Here is a 20,232-nt window from a genome sequence, read left to right on the forward strand (position 1 = left end):
TCTCCGCGCGAGGAAGCCCTGCGCATGGCTGGAAATTTTTTTCCCGGTCTTCACTAAAGCGAGACGGGCCGCGGTACCCAGCTCTTTCAGATAAAGATGGAGGAGAGGGCTAGAGGGTCTAGACTGGGAGTGAAGAGATGGCCCTCCTCCTCCTCACTCCTCCCCCCTCCCTTCCCGGCGAGAGAGCTACACCGTGATTTACAGACGTATCCTTCCCTAACCCATCCTGAAAGTTTTGGGTAGCAAATTATTTTAGTTCGGAAAAAAATTAACGTCAGATTTGGGGATAAAATTATGCCGTTCCCAAATGCGAATGGGGAATCTCTTGATCTAATTGAGACTGGAGGGAGCGGAGTTGTGGGAGGGGAATGGTGCATCTGCTAGAGGGAGCTGGGGTGAGTGGTGGGGCCGGGGAAGTACGGTAGCGTTTAGGAGATTGTCCAGTCCCCTCTTGGAGGGAGGGCCCACCGGCAGGGCCCTTCTACCCCTCCCTTCCCAGTTGCCAGAATGGAAAATTCATGGAGTCCAGGTTAGCCCAGGTCAACAAACTTTTATTGCCATTTCTGGCTCCCCCAGCCCCAGCAAGATCCCCGCTTACACTGTAGAAATACTGAGCTCTGGTGCAGAGGAATGGGGGGCGGAGGGGGGGTGTAACCTCTCTTTCTCTGCACACTGCCAAGGTTAAAAAAAAGAAACCCACTTACTGGAGAGCGAGGGCCATACAGGGGTGGAGTTCAAGGGGACGTATGGCTCAGTCCCACCTCTGCTGGCTGCAGAAGATAGAGACCATGGTTCCAGACATTTTTTAAAGGAGGGGAGACGGGGTGAACTTGGCTGCTTGTTGTACCCCTTGCAGTTGCTGCCACGTTTCCATGGAAATGAGGGAGGGGCAGGATGTAGCTCACTCTGACTACCTGGGAGGATGGCAGCACAGGCAGTTAGTAAACACAGGGCCTTCCACTCCTCCCCAACACATACGACTGTCCCCAGCCGACCCCCACGCTCATTGCCTGCTCCACTCCCTTCCCTTATGGAGCCGTTGGACTCCAGGCAGGGCGCACTGGCAACAGCCAGAATGCGAGTGTGTGCGGCCAGCTCCAGCAGGTGGCAGCCCCAGCAGGTCTGTCAGTTGCAGGGCTTCGGTGGAAAGCCTGTCGCCCCCACAACTCTGTGCGACAGCTGCTGCTCAAGCATATCTGCTCAGACAAAACAAGAACAGAAACCCAAATGGTGGAGGGTAGAAAGAATACAAAATAACAACGCTGAGAGCTAGGATGGGGAGAGGAGGACATCCTTCCCAGACTTGAGCCACCTGTGTACCCTGCCTTCTGGCATCTGGAGTTTGCTTCTTGCCACTGGGCCTTCGCTTGTGGGGCTGGAACCCAAATCTCCATTTGGTGCTGAGAGCTGTAACCACTGCCGTTGGTTGATGAGGCTCGCCTGTTGCCCTAACGAGGAGGTGCAGGATGGATTCTCAGTACCATGGGTCAGCCCGGTGCTGCTGGTTGTAGAGCTGTAGTTTGATCTGATCTTTGATCTGACTCACGAGGATCATGGACAGCAGGATTCCCACCAGCTGGGAAAGGTGAGAAGGAATTGGGTCCTCAGCAATGAGTGATGACTTTGTTTTCTCTGACTCAGTCTTCCCAGTGCAGTCGGCACCATCACATCTCCTACCCTTCAGCAACGTTAGTGCCTGACACCCTAGCTGAGCCCCAGGTGCCCTCCCCCAAACAAAGGAGTCTTTACGGAATTGTGGGACCACAGTTTTACAGGGCACGTTACCTGGGGGATGGCCAGGCCCAGTGCCACACCACCAAGTACAAAGAGGTTGCTGTGTATCCAGTTGACCAATCTGTCAATACAGCCATTGGTGTAGATCACTTTACTAGCTTCCAGGTAGTCAAGGGCCTGCATACCTTGGCCACACATGGTGTTGATCACTGCCTGGGGAGAGAGTTGAAAAGCCAAGTGGGACTCCCATTCCAATAACTTTTTCCTTGGGGCCCTAGCTGATGGGCTTCCCACCCTTCCTAAACTCCTAAATTGTTAGAGAATATATGTGGAGGATGCTACGTTGGAAGTTGCTAAATGCAGACTTCCCTTCCTCTGAGACGTCTGAGTCCAGTTCTCCTTACCTTAGAGACCTGTGCCTTCTGAACCCCCAAGGCTACAGGAGTGCAAGATAACAGAGCCATCAGACTGGAGTGAAGCAAAACATCTGACAGCTGTCCTACAAAATTGACTGGCTAAACCAGGGGATGGAGATTCCCAATAGCAGCTGCCCTAATCAGAAAGTAACTCAGATCACTGCGGGAGGAAATGAGGTGGGATGTGTGCTCACCTGATTGGGGGTAGGCAAGCAACAGGAGTAAGGCACAGAGCAGCGCTCACGGCTGGGGTTGTCTTCCGAACAGTTGAAGTACATGTTCAGGGACCAGTCCTTGTAGGAAATCCCTCCACAGCAGCCGAACTGCAACAAAGCCCACCACAGGGGTTAAAATTACCACCCCCATCCCCACACTGAGGTGACAGGGGGAACTCTCAGAGCAACCAAAAGTCTGTGGCAAGCTTGCACTTGTAAGTTCACGCTGTGTTAAAATACAACCTGGAACCTGGAGCTCAAGCTTCTCAGTGACCTTTCCCTGATGAAGTTTTCTCTTCTTAATTTCTATCATTTTATATGTCTTGTTATAACTTGTTGTATATATATTTTGTTTTACACACTCAACTATGAGCTCCTTGAGGGCAGTTTCTGGTTTTGCAGTCCTGTATAGTATAGAGCTTGGCAAAAGTATATGTTCCAAATATACTGGCTGAAATAAAGGATCAGTGCTACAAACATTTGCCTTAATATAGAGAAAGCACAGGAGGAAACTCTTCAATATTGTGGGCCCATAGTTACACCATGAAAGCAAACAGGATCCAAGTCAAGAGTGTTGCACCAAGCGAAGGGGAACTCAGCACTGGTCTCAAAAGCACTTTTGTTTCAAATTTAAGTTCTGACTCATAGCAGCATTATTCACGACAGGCAAAAGGTAGAAGTGACCCAAGTGTGCATCAAAAGATAAATGAATCAACAAAATGCAGTATATACATATGATGGAATATTATTCAGGCATATAAAGGAAGGAGTTTTGGCACATCCCACAACATGGATGAATCCTGAAGACATGCTAAGTGAAACAAGCCAGTCGCAAAAGGACAAATACAGTATTCATAGAGACAGAAATTCATAGACATAGAACACAGAATGGTGCTTGCCAGGAGCTAGGGGGAGGGGGAAAATGGAGAGTTAGTGTTAAATGGGGTACAGAGTTTCAGTTTGGGAAGAAAATTTTGGAGATGGATGGTGATGATGGTTGTACAACAATGTGAATGTACTTAGTGCTACAGATTTTTACACTTAAAAATGGTAAATTTGGGGCTTCCCTGGCGGCGCAGTGGTTGAGAATCTGCCTGCTAATGCAGGGGACACGGATTTGAGCCCTGGTCCGGGAGGATCCCACATGCCGCGGAGCAACTAGGCCCATGAGCCACAACTACTGAGCTTGTGCGTCTGGAGCCTGTGCTCCGCAACAAGAGAGGCCGCGATAGTGAGAGGCCCGCGCACCGCCATGAAGGGTGGCCCCCGCTTGCCACAACTAGAGAAAGCCCTCGCAAAGAAGCGAAGACCCAACACAGCAAACATAAATAAATTAATTAATAAACTCCTACCCCCAACATTAAAAAAAAGGTAAATTTGATATTATATGTTTTACCACAATTTAAAAAATCTGACTTTTGAATTGGTAATATTAAAAAATCTGCCCAGTTCACCCTCCCACTATAAGTAACCACTTATAATGGTTTCCTTCATATCCTTCCAGATTCCTTTTGCAAACATGAATACATATTCTTTCCTCTCTTTTTTTACACAACTGGTAGATTACTATATATACTGTTCTTTGCCCTTAAAAGTACTTTTAAAGCTACGTGTGTTTTTTTTGCCAGACCCCTTCCCAGAATCCATTACCCGGCAGGTGATGAGGGTGAGGTGTCTCTTGGAATGGCATTAACTTTTGCCCACAGCTTCCCGGACCACTAGATGACACCCCCACCCTTAGCCCATACCTTCTTCTGGCCAAAATCAATGAGGTTCTGCAGGTCCAAGTCATCTCGGTAGTGCACAATGGCGTTATTGATGATCTCACTCACTTTCCCCCGCGCCTGCCAGAAACACGAGGCGGGAATCAGAACACAGGACTAACCCCTAACCTGCTCCTCCCTGCAGAAATAGCAATAGACAGTGGTCATCCTTCTTTATTTAAGTCAGCCTTGAAATCAGAACTGAGTCCTAGTGACGGAAGATGGCCAATTCCGAAGCCTGTGCATCCCCTGGGCCCTCAGGTACCTGTGGGCAAGAAAAACGCTGGTCCTGCTATCGCCTCTTCTCAGAGCCACATTTCAAGATAATCCAATATTTATCTATCTCTGAATACTATTACACAAAATACTTGTTGACTGATGCAAAGCAGTGAAACTAGTGTGTGTGTATGTGTGTGTGTGTCCGGAGGCGGGGGTGGGGGGAGTATTTAGTAGAAAAGGACTTACTGAGCCGAGGCACTGACCTCTAGTGGACGTAGGACAATTGCATCTCTTTAGACTCAAAACAGATCTGTATCATATTGGGATTTTACTAAGCCCGAAGGACTAGGACATTCTGAATTAACTCAGTGGCTCTCAAATTCATAGTTCTACCATGATCTCTTCCCTCCTGCTTCATTACTTTTCTCAAAGTTTCCTATCCATATTCCTATACTCTGCCCCTGGTAATCATTTGCCCTTTGGGAAAGAAATTCTGGTTCTTAATTAAAAGGGCTGTCACTGAATAGCAGACCACTTCCAGATATGGTAAGAGCTGTTCAAAGTGTTGTTTACTTCCCCCTTTTCTTACTTTTGTTTATCCCAATAAATAATTTTTAAAAGAAATAAAAGGCTCTTCACGTTGTCTGTGGTCCACTTGATAAGTGAATTTCACTGAATCATTTGCCATTAAAGTTTACAGACTATTTTAACTTTCGGTTCATAGAATTTACTTCCCTGTTGGCGTCTCAGACTGTCAGAGGAAAACACCTTACAATCTTGAAATCCTCTTTAAATATGGCAACTTTAAAGGCCATTCATTCATCCCTAAGGATAATCTTTCAGAGGCTGATGCTTCTCAGGGGAAGGACCACTGCGGTTAATTAGTCAGGCTAAGCACGGGCAGGAACCTTCCCTTCCTTCCTCTGGTTCACATCTGAGGAGGCCCTGTGACTCCCGGCGTTACCTTGTCTGAGAAGACGAAGCCCAGGACCCCGGCTGCCAGCTGTAGCAGGAACACGATGGTGAGACAGAGGGAGAACTGTGGGGAGCCGGCAGAAAAAGGAGACAGTCTGTTACCATGCTGGGCAGTAGTTCTTTCCAGGGCCATGGCGAGTACTGGTGGGCCACGGGGCACTTTCTCCTAGGTGCCCCACACACAGTAAAGACAGCTGCCTCTGGGACGCTGTCCTGAGTGGGTCACCCTGTGCTGGGTCACCTGGGCTGAGCTCTACAGTGAGGGGTGGACAGCACAGACCTTGGGGGCAGAGAGGGACAAAGGAAACTGAAAGGTTTCAGGAACAAGAGGAACGTGGAGGAGAGAGGCCAGGGCATTTCTGGGGGCGCCCCTGACCACTCACCGTCTGCAGGAGGCAGATGTTCTCCCGGAGAGAGCCGATGCAGCCGCAGAAGGTGAGCAGGAACATGAGGACGCCCACCACGATCAGGAGGATGGCAGGGTCCATGGCCAGGCAGGCCAGCGCTGCTTCTGGGGGAAGGGGCTGTCTCTCAGTCTGAGTCTGGTGCCAACTGAGGGGGGTACCAGGGAGGGGGTGGGGTACCCCCCAAACTGTCCTCCTCCCCTGGTGGGGGATTCTCCAGTGTGGCTGGGGGAAGGTTACAGGAAGCAGTACTGCCCTCCCATGGGGAGAAAACAAAGGGCCCAGAAGGGCTTGCGGCATTTAATTTGAGAAACTAACAGAAAGTAAGAGCCTTTATTCCCAGGCTTAAGAGAGGAGGGACCACTTTCGCTCCAGAAAAGAATTAGAATGGCATTAGGCTCATTGGCTTTGCAGATTCCGTTTCCTGGAGACTTTGTGCAGAGGAATAGGAATGGAGGTTGAGTTACTCCGGAACAGAGTGAAGGGAGGGCTACAGCCCCTGGTTACTCTTTGCACTCAGAAGCCTACCTTCTTCCCTAGACATTTCCTAAGCCTAAAATGCAGGCAGATCTCAGAAGACTCGTGGGAGCTCAGGGAAATCCAGGTGAACTGGCTTGGATGGCCTGATGGAGTAAGCCTCTAGGATTTGGCTAGAGGGTAGCTGCCCCCCCTATAGCTCCATAGCTTATGTGGGAAGGAGGGCTGAAAGACCAGGGCTGAAAGAGGCAGAGAAGAGTCGTGGGGAGATGGACAGGGACCTACAGCTCACCTGCGTGCTTCATTAGCCGAGCGTAGACTCCCACGGCAACCATCACCATGGAAATCACCTGTGGAGACAGGGAAGGAGCCACACTCTGAGGTTTTGGAAATCAGGGGGCCCTGATATCCGTGAGTAACCTTAAAGCAGAGTAGGAGGAGGACGACTCTTCCTGGACCCAGAAATGAGCATCTTTTTCCTCCCTGGTGATACTATTGATAGAATCTGTCAGTGCTTTACCTCCATGAAAAGCTTATACCAAGATTATCTCATTTAATCCTCGCAACACAGTTATCTTGTGAGGCAGCTATTATCCCCATTTTACAGATGAGGAAATTAAGGCAATGCAAGGTTAAAACAGAATAGCAGTTAAAAACATGAGCTTCGGGCTTCCCTGGTGGCGCAGTGGTTGAGAGTCCGCCTGCCGATGCGGGGGACACGGGTTCGTGCCCTGGGCCGGGAGGATCCCACATGCCGCGGAGCGGCTGGGCCCGTGAGCCATGGCCGCTGGGCCTGCGCGTCCGGGGCCTGTGCTCCGCAACGGGAGAGGCCACAACAGTGAGAGGCCTGCATACCGCAAAAAAAACAAAAAAAAACCAAAAAAACATGAGCTTCAGAGTGAGTTGAACCTGGGTCTGTTCTGGACAACTCTCTGAGCGTCAGTTTCTGTATCTGAAGATGGTAATTTAAAACAACTACATTTAGGGCTTCCCTGGTGGCGCAATAGTTGAGAGTCCGTCTGCCGATGCAGGGGACACGGGTTCGTGCCCCGGTCCGGGAAGATCCCTCATGCCGCGGAGAGGCTGGGCCCGTGAGCCATGGCCGCTGAGCCTGCGCGTCCGGAGCCTGTGCTCCGCAACGGGAGAGGCCACCATAAACAAACAAACAAAAAAAAAAAACAACTACATTTAATAAGATCACTGTGAAAATGAAATAAAAGAATGCATGGAAAGCATTTAACACGATGCCTGATAATAAATATTATCTATCATTACTAAGGATTAACTTGCCCAGGGTCACATAGAAACTATGAAGTTCTGAATTTGAATCCAGCTACATCAAAGGGGAGGTCTTAAAGCTGAAGCAGGCCTGAGTAGATGCTCCCAGGTCTCTAACCCTCTTGGAGGTCAATATGGTGTCAAATGCAAGAATGAAAGTACAAACCAGTGTGAAAGAATGCTTGCAAATGAATGCGTAGGTATAAAATAGCAGAACTACCTTGCAAAGGAAACCTTTTAAACCCTGATTCCAGTGTGAAACAGAGAAGTTTAGACTTTTCAAACTTCCTGGCTTCTCTCTGAGAGAACAAACCCATCCAAGACCACCAGCGCTCCCTAAAGGGGCCTTCTCTATACCCCACCCTATGCCTCCAGGAGTGCAAGGTGGCCCAGTGTGTACATCCTTCGGCCACCCTTCCTTTGTGCCCAGTTCCCAGGCTGGTGCTAAGAAGCAGCTGGCTGTCACCATGGCAATAGCGGGGGCCAAGCTCTGGCTGGAGGGAGTTCTCAGCAGCAGGGACTTGACCAACTCAGTGGTGAAGGAGAGGGCTGGCTGCACTCCACTGTCCTGCAAGACAGAGACCAGCTGGGAAGAAACCATCTTGGGGCTTTGGTGGGAGAAGGGAATTGAGCACCTATAGCAGGTAATAGGGTCAGACTAGCCCCTCAGTAGAGAGACATTTTCCTTGGGAAACTCTACCAGCTGGTGCATTCAGCAGGAAATGGGAAACCCTTGTCTAAAACCGCGCCTTTCAGGACTCTTCTCGGCTTGTACACACAGCCCCTTCTCCTTGGTCCCCAATCATTTGACGCCGCCCCTGACTCGGGGCCAGATGTGTGATGTGCTGGCCCTCACACTCTTTGTCCAGGAGAGAGGGAGCTGCTTGCAGAGAGAGCTGTGTGAGGGGCTGCAGGTGCCAGCTGGCTTCTTGTCCCACAGCACAACCAGGCTCAGGGAGCAAGGGGGAGTTGGTGGGAGGCAAGGAAACCACACAACAGAGATCCCGGTTACCCCACAGGCCTGGAAACACAAGCCCTTTGCCAGAGTGATCGGGCATCTCTGTCTGCCCTTTAAAACTCACCACAGCCAATTACGGTTCTGAATATCACTTTACTAAAATCATTAAAAAATATGTATCTGCTCTTTATTTCTGTTGCTTCCAGGCTCCTCACTGTTTTGTCACGTTAAATTTTCACTAAGGTGTATAACTTTCCACAAAGACGGTCTCTGATTAAATCCCAACACAGCTAAAACAAGAAAGGAAAAGTAAAGAGATGCCATGTGTCACAGGGTAACTTCATTCCATGGGTGGGCTTGTAATTATAGCAGTTGCTCTGTCTCTATCTGTGTTAGGTAGAACAGTGTCCTCCCAAAGATGTCCATTCCTAATTCCCAGAACCTGTGAATATGTAACCTTACACGGCCAGAGGGGCTTTGCCAATGTGATTAAGTTAAGGACCTTGCAACTGGGGAGATTATCCCAGTTGGCCCAATATAATCACAAGGGACCTTATAAGAGGGAGGCAAGAGGGTCAGAGTCAGAGGAGGAGATATGTATGACAAGAGAAGCAGAGGCTGGAGTATGTGCCATAAGCTGAAGAACGCGAACAGCCTCTAAAAGCTGGAGAAGGCAAGCAAATAGATTCTTACCTAGAGCCTCCAGAAGGAACCATTCCTGCTGGCATCTTGATTTTTGCTCAGTGAGACCTGTTTTGGACTTCTGACCTCCAGAACTATGAGAAAACTAATTTGTGTTATATTAAACCATTACGTTTGTGGCAATTTGTTACAGCAGTAATAGGAAACTAATATACTATCCAAATCCAATTCATCAGCTGTTATGTAGGAGATACTCTGAGGACTGCAAAGATGAGCAAGATGTGGTCCCTGCCCTTAAGGAGATGTATCTGTTACATGGGAGGGGGCAAGAGCATCTAGAGCCTAATGCAGTGCTTCTTAACCTTGGCTGCTATTAGAATGGGGGGCACGGAGGAGAACTTGAAAACTCCTGATGGCTAGGCTGCAACCCAAACCCAGTATATCAGAACCTCTGGCATCAGAACCCAGGCAACAGTGCTTCTGAATGCATACCAGGCGATTCCAACATGCAGTCAAGTTCGAGAACCACAAGCCTAAGCACACGCAGCCAGGGATCTAGAGCAGTAGGTGCTGGCTATGTGAAAAACAAGATTAAGACATTAATATTATCATTAATATTTAATACGGTCATTAGTGATACTGCTTACCTGGAACTCACTAGCTAACTCTAAAATTCTGCACTTGTCATTGATCTGCCTCTTTATCCTGCAGTCAAGCTTGCCCTTTCACACTTCTATTCCTGCCCACATCTCCCACCCTGAACTCCTCAAAGCTGCTGCCATTCCAAAGTTAGTGCTGCTGCTGTTAATAGCATAACATTTTAGAGCTGAATAGAAGCTTAGAAATGAACTCAGCCACTCACCTTTTTTTTTTTACAGATGAGGCCAAAAGAGGGAAGTGATATTTGACCAAGTGCACATGGGTGCAGTGGCAATGTCTGGACATTACCCCATTTCCAGTCTCAGTCGGGTACTGTCTACAATAGATCAGTCTTTGCTACAAAATCTTATATGACACCCTACAACATCACCAATGATCTCCTTTCATGATGAGAATGGAGATAAAGACACTTCTCTTCCTAGAATAGCTTTTCATAATCTGGCTAGAATGAAGTCTTGCTGGAAACTTTCAAAAGCTAGACAGTTTTTAAAATAGCTGAGTCCAGCCAAAGGCGTGTTCTTGAAGAGTTGTCAGTCAAATTATATAAAATAATTTGCATGCACCGGTACCTTTATCCTTATGTAAGGTGAGTAATCACTTTATAAAGAAAATAGCCATCCCCTGGGCTCCTTGGAGAAATGGCTGATCCTAGGACTGGGGTGGGAAATAGATAAGTCTGGAGCATCTTGTGGTGCCAGAAGGTAAGGAAATGCTCAAAAACAAACAAAAAACAAAAACAAAACCCCACATTTGTGTGGCTATGCCAAAGAGACATCAAAATCAAAGAGTATGGAATTGCTACCCCAAATATAAAATAAATACCCATGAGTCCATACTGATACAAATGGCTTAATAAATAAATAAATGGGGGAGAAAAGACAAAACCCCCACGCAGAAGAATGCCAAATATCTTATGAAGGTACTGCACTGTCAAGAAGGTGGCGCATAACTCCCCACTTCCAAGTGTGGGCGGCACATAGTAACTTCCTTCCAAAGAGAACAGTATGGAAAAGGGGGGAAGAGACTAACTTTACAGTGGAGAAGCCTGACTACCTCAGCCAGGTAATCAAGGTCAACATCAACAGAGGTCATTGATATATGAGATTATGTGATGAAAATGGCACTTCCCTTCCGTGCTCTTCCTTCCCCAAACCCATAACCCCAGTATAACCATGAGAAAACATCAGGCGAGTTCCAATAGAGGTACATTTTACAAAATGTCTGACCAGTACTCCTGAACACTGTCAAAGTCATCAAAAACAAGGAAATTCTGAGAAACTGCCACAGCCAACAAAAATCTAAGGAGACATGACAACTAAATGAAATTCAATATCCTGGATGGGATCCTGGAACACAAAAAGGGCATTAAGTAAAAACTAAGGAAATCCGAATAAAGTATGGACCTTAATGATAATGCCATTAATTGTAACAAATGTATCATACTCAGGTAAGATGTTAATAATAAGAGACACTGGATGTGGGATATATGGGAAGTCGCTGTACCATCTTCTCAAAAGTTTCTGTAAAACTAACACTGTTCTGAAAAATGAAATCTATTTAAAAAATAGTCACCCTCAATTTGTTAGTCTTGGAAATCCACACTTTTTAATATCATATTTTCTTAAACTGGGATTCACTTGCATGCAATTTTACAACCTTTAATCAGGGTGATTTCTGCTTACACCAAAACACATGGCAGTGGATCTTTTTTTTTTTTTTTTTTTTTTTCTGTATGCGGGTCTCTCACTGCTGTGGCCTCTCCCGTTGCAGAGCACAGGCTCAGCGGCCATGGCTCACGGGCCCAGCCGCTCAGCGGCATGTGGGATCCTCCCGGACCGGGGCACGAACCCGTGTCCCCTGCATCGGCAGGCGGATTCCCAACCACTGCACCACCAGGAAAGCCCGACAGTGGATCTTAAAACTGTTCAGATGACAAGGCACTAACAGTGCTCTGTTGGTGTACACTATACGATCTTGACATATTAGATTCTTTTTGAAGCTTTAATATGCTACTACTGCTATCTAATTTACAGTCATATTTAACTTTCCCCAATTACCCCAATAATGTCCTTTATAATTGGCTTTTTTTCCCCCTTTTTTCTCGTTCAGGATCCAGTCAAAGATCATGCATTTAGTGATCAAGTCTCCTTTGGCCTGGAACAGTTTTACAGCTTTTTTTCTTTTCTTTGTTTTTGGTTTTTCAAGACACCGACTTTTAAAAAATCGTGGTAAAATACATATACCACAAAATTACCCACTTTAAAGAGTACAGTTCAGTGGCCTTAAGTACATGCATATTGCTATGCAACCACCACCACTATCAGGTTCCAGGACATTTTCATCACCCCAAATATAAACGCCGTACCCATTAAATGGTCACTCCCATTCCCTCCACTCCTCCAACCCCTGGCAACCACAGATCTGCTTTCTGTCTCTATGGTTTTGCCTATTCTGCACATTTTCTATAAAGGGAATACATAATATGTGGCTCGTTGTGTCTGCCTTCTTTCACTTAGCATAATGTTTTCAAGATTCATCCATGTTGTAGCATGTAAGAGTACTTCAATACCTTTTATGGCCTAATAATTTCCCATGGTATGGATAGAACCCAATTTGTTTATCCATTCATCCACTGATGGACATTTGGGTTGTTTCCACCTTTTGGCTATTGTGAATAGTGTTGCTATGAATATCCATGTACAAGTTTTTGTTTGAATACCTGTTTTCAGTTCTCTTGGGTACAGACCCAGGAATGGAACTGCCAGGTCATATGTTAATTCTATGTTTAATTTTTTAAGGAGCTGCCAAACTTTTTTCAGAGCAGCTGCACCATTCCACATTCCCACCAGCAATGTACGGGGTTCCAATTTCTCCATATCCTTGCCGACACACGCTCTGATATTTTTTCTTTTGACACTGAAATTTTTTTTTGGTAAGTCCAGGCCAGTTGTTTGGCTTAATGTCCCTCAATTTGGATGTCAGATTGTTGCTTCCCAATTAGATTCAGACGACATATTTTTGACAGGAATATTACACAGATAATGTGTCCTTCTCAATGTGTCATATGAGGAAGCATGACATACTAATTTCTATCATAGAAATAAGGAAAAATTTTACTAACAGATGATTCAGCTGTTAGATGTATGTCTCTGCATCTCATAAAATAATATGGCAATACTCTAAATAGTTTCCTAGTTTTCCATGTTTGTTGCTACTTGTCCTCTTTCCTTTGCCTCTGCTTGCACTTGGTGGCAGATAAGCAGCTGTTGTCTTGGAGAGAAGATGGGAGAAAACAGAAAATGGAGAAAAGCTTTTCCGTTATCTTGACTTTTTTTTCCTGTAAATCAGGAAAAGACAGTTATGATTTGATGTGAGGAAAACCCTTATTCTAGCCCCCAGGACACTACTTCACAGCCATCAATAGTAAGAGATAAGTGGTTATAGGGCCCCAAGTTGAGGTCCTGAACAAGAGTTCTTCTCCGGGCTCTAATGCTCAAATGCCGATAATTACAGGCAAATTAGCTCTTGGAATCCATTTCCACTGGATTGTACCTTAAGACCAATGCGGTGTGAAAAGCTCTGAGGAGTGGACCTAGGGAAGGTCCTTAAAGACAACAGTGGCGTCTCCGTTCCTATGATATATATGAAACGTCTTTGTAAACTATGAAATATAAAGATGCCATTAATTGTCATCTCCCTCTGGCTAACAGTAGGAATGTGAGCAAGGGTGTTCAAGGAGGAAGGAAGTCAGGCTCAAGGTTGGCCCTTACCTAGACTCAATCCCCACCTAGCTGACACTTGTCAGGAGGAGCACTCATCCTAGCTCTCCAAGTCCACCCCCAAAAGGTGACCTCTAGGAGCCAATTCTAACAACGATATAACAGCTACCTTTTGTTGCATGCTAAGGGCCAGGCACTGGACTAACCACTGTATGTATACTATGACCACAACCCCAAGAGGGTGTTAGGATCTCCACTTTATAGAACTGATGTTGGGAGAATGCACTCAGTTACTGAGTGGCTAAAGAGGGACTGGAATGTAGGTCCACATGGCTCCAGAGCCTTATGACCTCGGTCACATGGCTGCCTCCCTCTCTGTCTCCTACCAGGACATGTGTATTCACTTCCACGCATCATGTGAGGTGGGAAGGAGCTGCCTGCAGTTATCTTGGGTGAGCAGTGGGTAATCTCCAGGCTGGGCGGGGCTCAGGCAGGCGGAAGTAAAACAGCATCAGGAGGGCCCTGCAGGACCCAGAGGGAAGTCCCTGGAACGGCGCCTGAAAGGGGCAGACCGGGCATCACCACCCAGGGCCCACCAGCCACTGAGAGAAAGCCGGCCTGTCCACCTTCCACATTCTAAAGTCCAGTCTGCATGAACTGGGTGGATCTGCCTCAGAGTCCTCACTTCTTCTTTGGAATAAATCTTTTTCCCTCTTCTTTTGAAGGTGGCGGTGGGGGACAGCTGAGAGTAGAGTGATTCCCTGCATAGGAATCAAAATACTGTCCCTTCCCAGAGGGACATTGGGAGGGAGGGGTCTGTACCTCCAGCTTCTCAGTCCTTTCTATCCTTATTTCTGGATGAAGTCAAAGAAATCACATCCTGCTAGCCCTAACGTAGGGCCTCCTCTCTCACTGCCCAGGATCTAAACTCACCGGTCCTTCAGTGGTCATCCTGGCACCACCATTGTTCCTGGGTTTCTGAAGTGGCAACTATCCGTGTGAAATTGGCTCTTGGCTTTCTCCCTCTGGATAGGATGGAATTGTCCTGCTGGAGTAGAGGAGTCCACAGGGCTCTTTCCTCTTGAATGTCTGGGTCAACCCTTTACCTCCTTCCTTAGGCCATGGCTGGTTTTGGTTTTCCAAGGGTATAAACAAGGAAGGAAAGTTCACAAGTGCTCAAAGTAGTATAAACACGCAAACTCACAGCCTGGAGTTACCAGCCTCACACACAGCCTGCTATCAAGACTCTAAGAGATGCTTTTCTTTTATTCTTTTTAAAGGCTGCTTAAAGTTTATGATGTTCTACTTGGTACAAGGCAAACAGAGCTATCTGGGGAGTTAAGAAGGCATGCATGTGACTTGACAGCAAAGAGTGTGGTTCTTGTCTTCATTCTTGGTATTGTTGTTGTTGTTGTTGTTTTTATAAAAATAATGTGATAGGGACTTCCCTGGTGGCGCAGTGGTTAAGAATCCGGCTGCCAATGCAGGGGACACAGGTTCGAGCCCTGGTCTGGGAAGATCCCACATACCGCAGACTAACTAAGCCCGTGTGCCACAGCTACTGAGCCTGCGCTCCAGAGCCTGCAACCCACAACTACTGAGCCTGCGAGCCACAACTACTGAAGTCCGCACGCCTAGAGCCCATGCTCCACAACAAGAGAAGCCACCGCAATGAGAAGTCCACGCACCGCAACAAAAAGTAGCCCCCTCTTGCTTCAACTAGAGAAAGCCCGCGCGCAGCAACAAAGACTCAATGCAGCCAAAAATAAATAAATAAATAAATAAATAAATAAATAAAATAATGTTATAATTCATTTATTGCAGCCTGGTTAGTCTATAGGGAAAGGAGGGGAAAAATGGGGGAGGAAATGGGCTCTGCCTCCTAGCATATTTAAGTAGTTTTGTGTGTGTGTGTGTGTGTGTGTGTGTGTGTGTGTGTGTGTGTGTGTGTGTTTGTAGTGGGGGGATGGGGGCATAAGGGACCTTGTCACTCAGGAGGGGCTTTTGCCAGGCTTGATGCCTGATCATTTCCTCATGGCTTCTGAACCAGGTTACAACAGATAGTGCTGCAGGTGGTTTGGGGCATCCTGAGTGCCCTGAGGACTCCAATACAGCGGTCCTAGGCAGGAAAGTGAATTTGTTGAAGAAGATACCTCACCAGAGGCCTGGATCCGCCTAGGGAAGACCTGGAAGGGGGTCCACGTGTGCTGTGTGTGGTAATTAGGCCCTGAGGAAGATGATGGAGAGGATGGCTGCCATTTTTTCTGACCTGGCTTGAGGGAGGGGTGCCAGGCCCACTGCAGAAAAGAACACAGGACAATACTCCAACCAAGAATGCTGGAGGACTTAACGTTGTGCTGCATCCTGAAAGGCTAGTGTCCATGAGAGAGGGAGGAAGGGCATCATGCCTCCACCCTGTAGGCTCTGCTCTCTCATTCCCCACTCAATAAACATTCAATAAGTACCCACTCTCTGCCAAACACAGCTGGGCACTGAGAATCCAGAAGTGAATAAGGCAGTCTCTACCCTTGGGAGCCTGAAGTCTAGAGGGGCAGAAAAATAGAAACACATAATTGCAGCACAGGTAAAGAAAGATCTGACAATCAAAATATGGGGCAGGAGATGTGAGCTTCTGGGCTTTGCCTGACTCAAAAGCCACCCCAACTGCTGCCCTGGGTGGGAAAAGGATCAGCAAGGAAGGAGATGGTTGCTGTAGGCAGCACTGATAATTTCCTGCCAACATATGCCCAAGATGATAAAGCATGTACCAGCCCACTCTCTTCCCTCTGCACAGAGCTGTCCAATACAGGGAGGTAAAGAAAGTCAGCTACTTCTTAACTGAAAGACTAAAATACAACTTTTGTGATCTTGAGGCAACTCTCCAAGCCATGGTATCCTAACAATCAGTAACCCAGCAGCACAATTCTGGGGAGAAAATCAGAACTCCTGGGCAAAAGGGGAAGTGAGATTTGAAACATGAACAGGTGGAATGGGTCCTGGTCCCAAAGGAGCCAGGAACTTTCTGAGTCAGACACCAAATGCCCCAAGGATCAGGGCTCCTAGAGAAGTAGCAGGGATAGCCACTGCCACCACTGAGTATGAGCCCAGACAATGCTGGCTACCATCCCAAGGTGATCCAGGCCCAGACACAAACACCATCCATACAGAGCTCCCCAGCACCTGGCCAGAGTACACACTCTGTCTGGAAAAGGAGTGGGCTGACAGTCCCAACCATGGCACTCAAGTGCCTCCTGAGTAGAAGAGGGGAATTTGACTGGGATGGTGGAAGCCTGCAAAAAACAAACCACACTAACCAGTCCCTAAAGGGGGGATGGGAAGACCAATGACCCCTGGTCTGGGCAAGAAGCTCTTCATCTCCAGATGGCCTTGTATGGAATGAACTCTGTGGCTCTGGACCTGGGGGAGAAGTGGCACTAAGTAATGCCAAAAGAGTACTGTCCCCTGGGAGGGTCAATGTCCCCAGGATACCGGGACACAAAAAAAAGATGCATCCTTAGATCTAGCCTCAGCTCTTGAAGAAAGAAAACAGTCCCCCAAGTGATGCATTCATATTTAAACAGTTCACAGAGGCACAAAAAAATGTCTCCTTTAGAGGAGAAAGCTTAAGGACAGAGAGACAGATATATTGGCTTGGGGTCACACAGTAAGTGGGTGCCAGAAAGAAACTGGGCCTCTTGTCCTTCAGTGTGCCATTTCTAGTGCCAATGACTTCTTATGAGTCTAAAGTAGGGCCAAGAAGGGGCTCTCCTCTAATTTGGGACGGTGCCAGCTTGGTTAGCCAGGTCCTCTGACCTTGAATGAAGCATTTGTACCAAGATAAATGGGTCTATAGAACCAAACTCTCTCCCTTGCTGCGACCTCCCAAAGTCATTTATCTGGCAAAAGCCCGGTGGGGTGGAGTGGGGAAGTCCAGGAAAATTACTGAGAACACAAGTGTAACAGATGCACCCAGCTGTTGTAGCTGGGGAGCACAGATAAGGGTGAAGTGCCAAAGGCCCCAAAGAAGATGCATGCAAAGCCTTGGTTGATAGAGGAAGTTAGAGTGAGGATCTGAGGTCCCTGGGATGATAGTGCTGGCTCTGAGGATGGCATGCATTGGCCTGGGACACTCAGTGAGCATGTAAGAGGGTTCTCAGGAACTTGCTTTTAGGTGGGGGGGTTCCCCTTAGGACATCCCCCAGCCTGGCAGAGTGGTGCTGAGATTTTCTTCTGTTCTTGCCTGACGTCCAGCTGAAACAGAACCTACACCATGGAACCTGTGTTGACTAGTTAACTACTAATACTGCTAACACCCCAGCCACAGTAGCAGCCATCTGGGCCAAGGACTTCCCCTAGAGGCACTGTGGTTCAGTAGAAAAAAATCACCAGATCAAGCCTACTAATCAGCTGTTGGACCTAGGATAAAGCAACATCTCTACGCTTTGGCTTTCTCATATGCGAGTACTGGACAAGATGTCTTCCAATTTTTTTTTTCCAGTTCTAAAACTGAGAATTTGTTAGGAGTTCAAACTTCATTTCTCCCAGTACAATGGCTGAGAATGAGCTGTCATCACCACCCTCCGGGATTTCTCTCATTTTTCCCAATGGGCTAGCACTTATGTACTTTGTGTCTGTTCACACCACGGCCCCTGTGAAACCTTTCCAGCAACTGGCTTAGCTGCCTAGTCCGCTCCCTCTCCTAGGAAACGTATTTTAGACTCCTCCCTTCTGCAAGTCTGAACTTTAGGTCTCAGGCAGAGGTGGGCAAGCATAACAGGCTCCTAGAGCAGCAGCTCTGGCGTAGTTGGTGCTGGAAGAGAAACTGGGGAAAGCAGATGGATCTCCCAATGTTCTCAAACCCAGAGAGGCTCAGGGACTCTCTAGACCTGAAACAGGATTGAGCTAGCATTTCATGATCTGGTCCAGCTGCATTCTCAGCTCTAGCAGAGTAGTTCTGGCATCCTTCATCATGCCGGATTTTTATGGAGGAGGAGACTGAGGTCTACAGAGGTGAACATATTGCCCAGTTTAGTCAAGTCAACAATTAATGGCAGAGTGGGGATGAGAATCTAGGCAGCCCCGGTCCAATATATTTTCTACTTTTCCAGCCCCAAGCAGAAGATTCTGAAAGGACCCCTGGACTTCCAGCCCAACATCGGGTCTATTTAAAGAAGCTGAAGACAGTCAAACTCCCGGGGATGGAGCCTGGTCCTGAGAAAGGCGGGGCAAAGTTTGGGACAGTTCTGGGAAAGATATCCACACCTGGAGGCCCTTCCTGTCCTTTCTCAGCCTTTGGAGGGAGGAAGGGCAGCAGAGGCCTGCAAAAGGAAGAGATGAAAGTCCCTTAACTCATTCTCTCTGAGGTAAGGGACAGGGAAGGTTTGGGTTTCCCTCCTTCCTCTTTTTTCTTTGCCAGCAGGGCCTCCCAACCCCCAGGCCTGAAAAATCCCCTAATCATGAGTGTATCAGTGGGACTGCCTTGGGCCAACAGGAAAACCCGCTCCTGCTGCTCAAAACCACCTTTTTGGCCTGACACAGACCCTCATCCGATGCCGAGAGGAGAATACCCAGAAGTCTGCACTGAATCCCCTGCATATCCCCCACCCCAACACGCTCTGCAGACAAGGAGCCACTGTGGTGTCTCTGCCTAGGGTAAATTACCCCAAAGTACGGTCTTCTCAGAAAACTCGGCAGTGCCGCTCACCACGTTCGCCTTGAACCGGGCATCCGGGGACGACCTCTACTCAGCGCGGGCAGCCCACTCAACCCTCCAGGGGGTGCCCTGCAGCCCAGGTGCCCCCCACGACCCCCAAGCCTCACCCAGAAGAGCATGTTGAAGAAGAACAGCAGGTATTTCACCAGCGGACTGACGAAGGAGAAGTCCTCCCCGTAGGCGGCCGGCGCCCCGGGTCTCCGGGCCATGGTCCAGCCGCCGCCGCCCCCGGGGGCCTATCTCCCAGCGGCGGCCGGCCCACCTGAGCGCTCCGCGCCCGGAGGCATGAGCCGTGCCACGGCCGGAGCCCGAGCGGCAGGGGAACTGCGCTGCGGCGGGAGGTGCCCGCGCCGTGCCTCCGGGAGAAGCGCGGGCAGGGGAACGGCGCCGCTACTGGAGCCTCCAGGAGTCGCGGGAGCTGCCACGGGCAGCGTGAGCGGCGGAGACTCGGCTGTGGCTGGAGGACTAGCCCGGCCCGCCGGGCTCCTAGGAAACCGGGCCCGCCCTCGACCTCCCATTGGCTCGTCTGCCGAAGCCTGATTTCTCATTAGTCGGTCTCTGATGTCACTAAGTATCTAACCATCCCTCTTTTCCAAGAGGCGGGGGAGACACCTGTTCTGTGAGGCACAACTTGTTAAAGGGTCAGCGGTTCTACCTCCTCTCCTGAGAAGGAAAGCATCCAGGCTGCAGCTATTCAAGGGAAAAAGGATGAGGAGGAATGCACACTGCATCACGCACCCACGTCCTCTACCCAGTTGCTGTGCACGTATGCAAACACACATACATTAAAATCAACAAGTACTTACTCTGTATGTTGAGCAGTGCGCTGAAAGCTGTGGGAATGCAAGAGAACAGACAGAGTGTGTGTGTGTGTGGGGGGGAATGACAATAAAATCAGAGAGCTAAAACTAACCTACACATAACAATTGAGAATATTTGAGTAGGTGCAATCCTGTTTAACAACTATATATTTTAAATGCTTATTTCAAAAACACTGTAACCCAATAGTGGAAATTTGGAAACGTCACCAAGAATCCTGCCATCCTAATTCATTACTGT

At 48.1% G+C, this 20,232-nt stretch overlaps 1 protein-coding gene across 3 annotated transcripts; it reads right to left on the reverse strand.

Annotated features, from left to right (window-relative positions):
- Positions 1-532: 532 nt before the first annotated feature.
- Positions 533-19,661, reverse strand: TSPAN33 (tetraspanin 33). 3 transcript variants are annotated; one of them, XM_059074468.2, is made up of 8 exons: positions 19,281-19,627; positions 6,496-6,553; positions 5,706-5,833; positions 5,312-5,386; positions 4,114-4,209; positions 2,345-2,473; positions 1,786-1,947; positions 533-1,576 (listed from the first exon to the last, which is right to left on the reverse strand). In XM_059074468.2, exons 1-8 carry the CDS (start codon positions 19,380-19,382, stop codon positions 1,475-1,477), a joined length of 852 nt encoding a protein of 283 aa, XP_058930451.1. In that variant the 5' UTR covers positions 19,383-19,627; the 3' UTR covers positions 533-1,474. The 3 variants fall into 3 exon arrangements, with proteins under 3 accessions (XP_058930451.1, XP_058930452.1, XP_058930453.1); XM_059074469.2 differs by having other exon boundaries at positions 539-1,576; positions 5,706-5,830; positions 19,281-19,661; XM_059074470.2 differs by lacking the exon at positions 19,281-19,627 and adding an exon at positions 9,133-9,159 and having other exon boundaries at positions 539-1,576.
- Positions 19,662-20,232: the final 571 nt, after the last annotated feature.

The sequence above is a fragment of the Kogia breviceps genome, chromosome 9 (genome assembly GCF_026419965.1).
Source record: "Kogia breviceps isolate mKogBre1 chromosome 9, mKogBre1 haplotype 1, whole genome shotgun sequence".
Lineage (NCBI taxonomy): Eukaryota > Metazoa > Chordata > Mammalia > Artiodactyla > Physeteridae > Kogia > Kogia breviceps.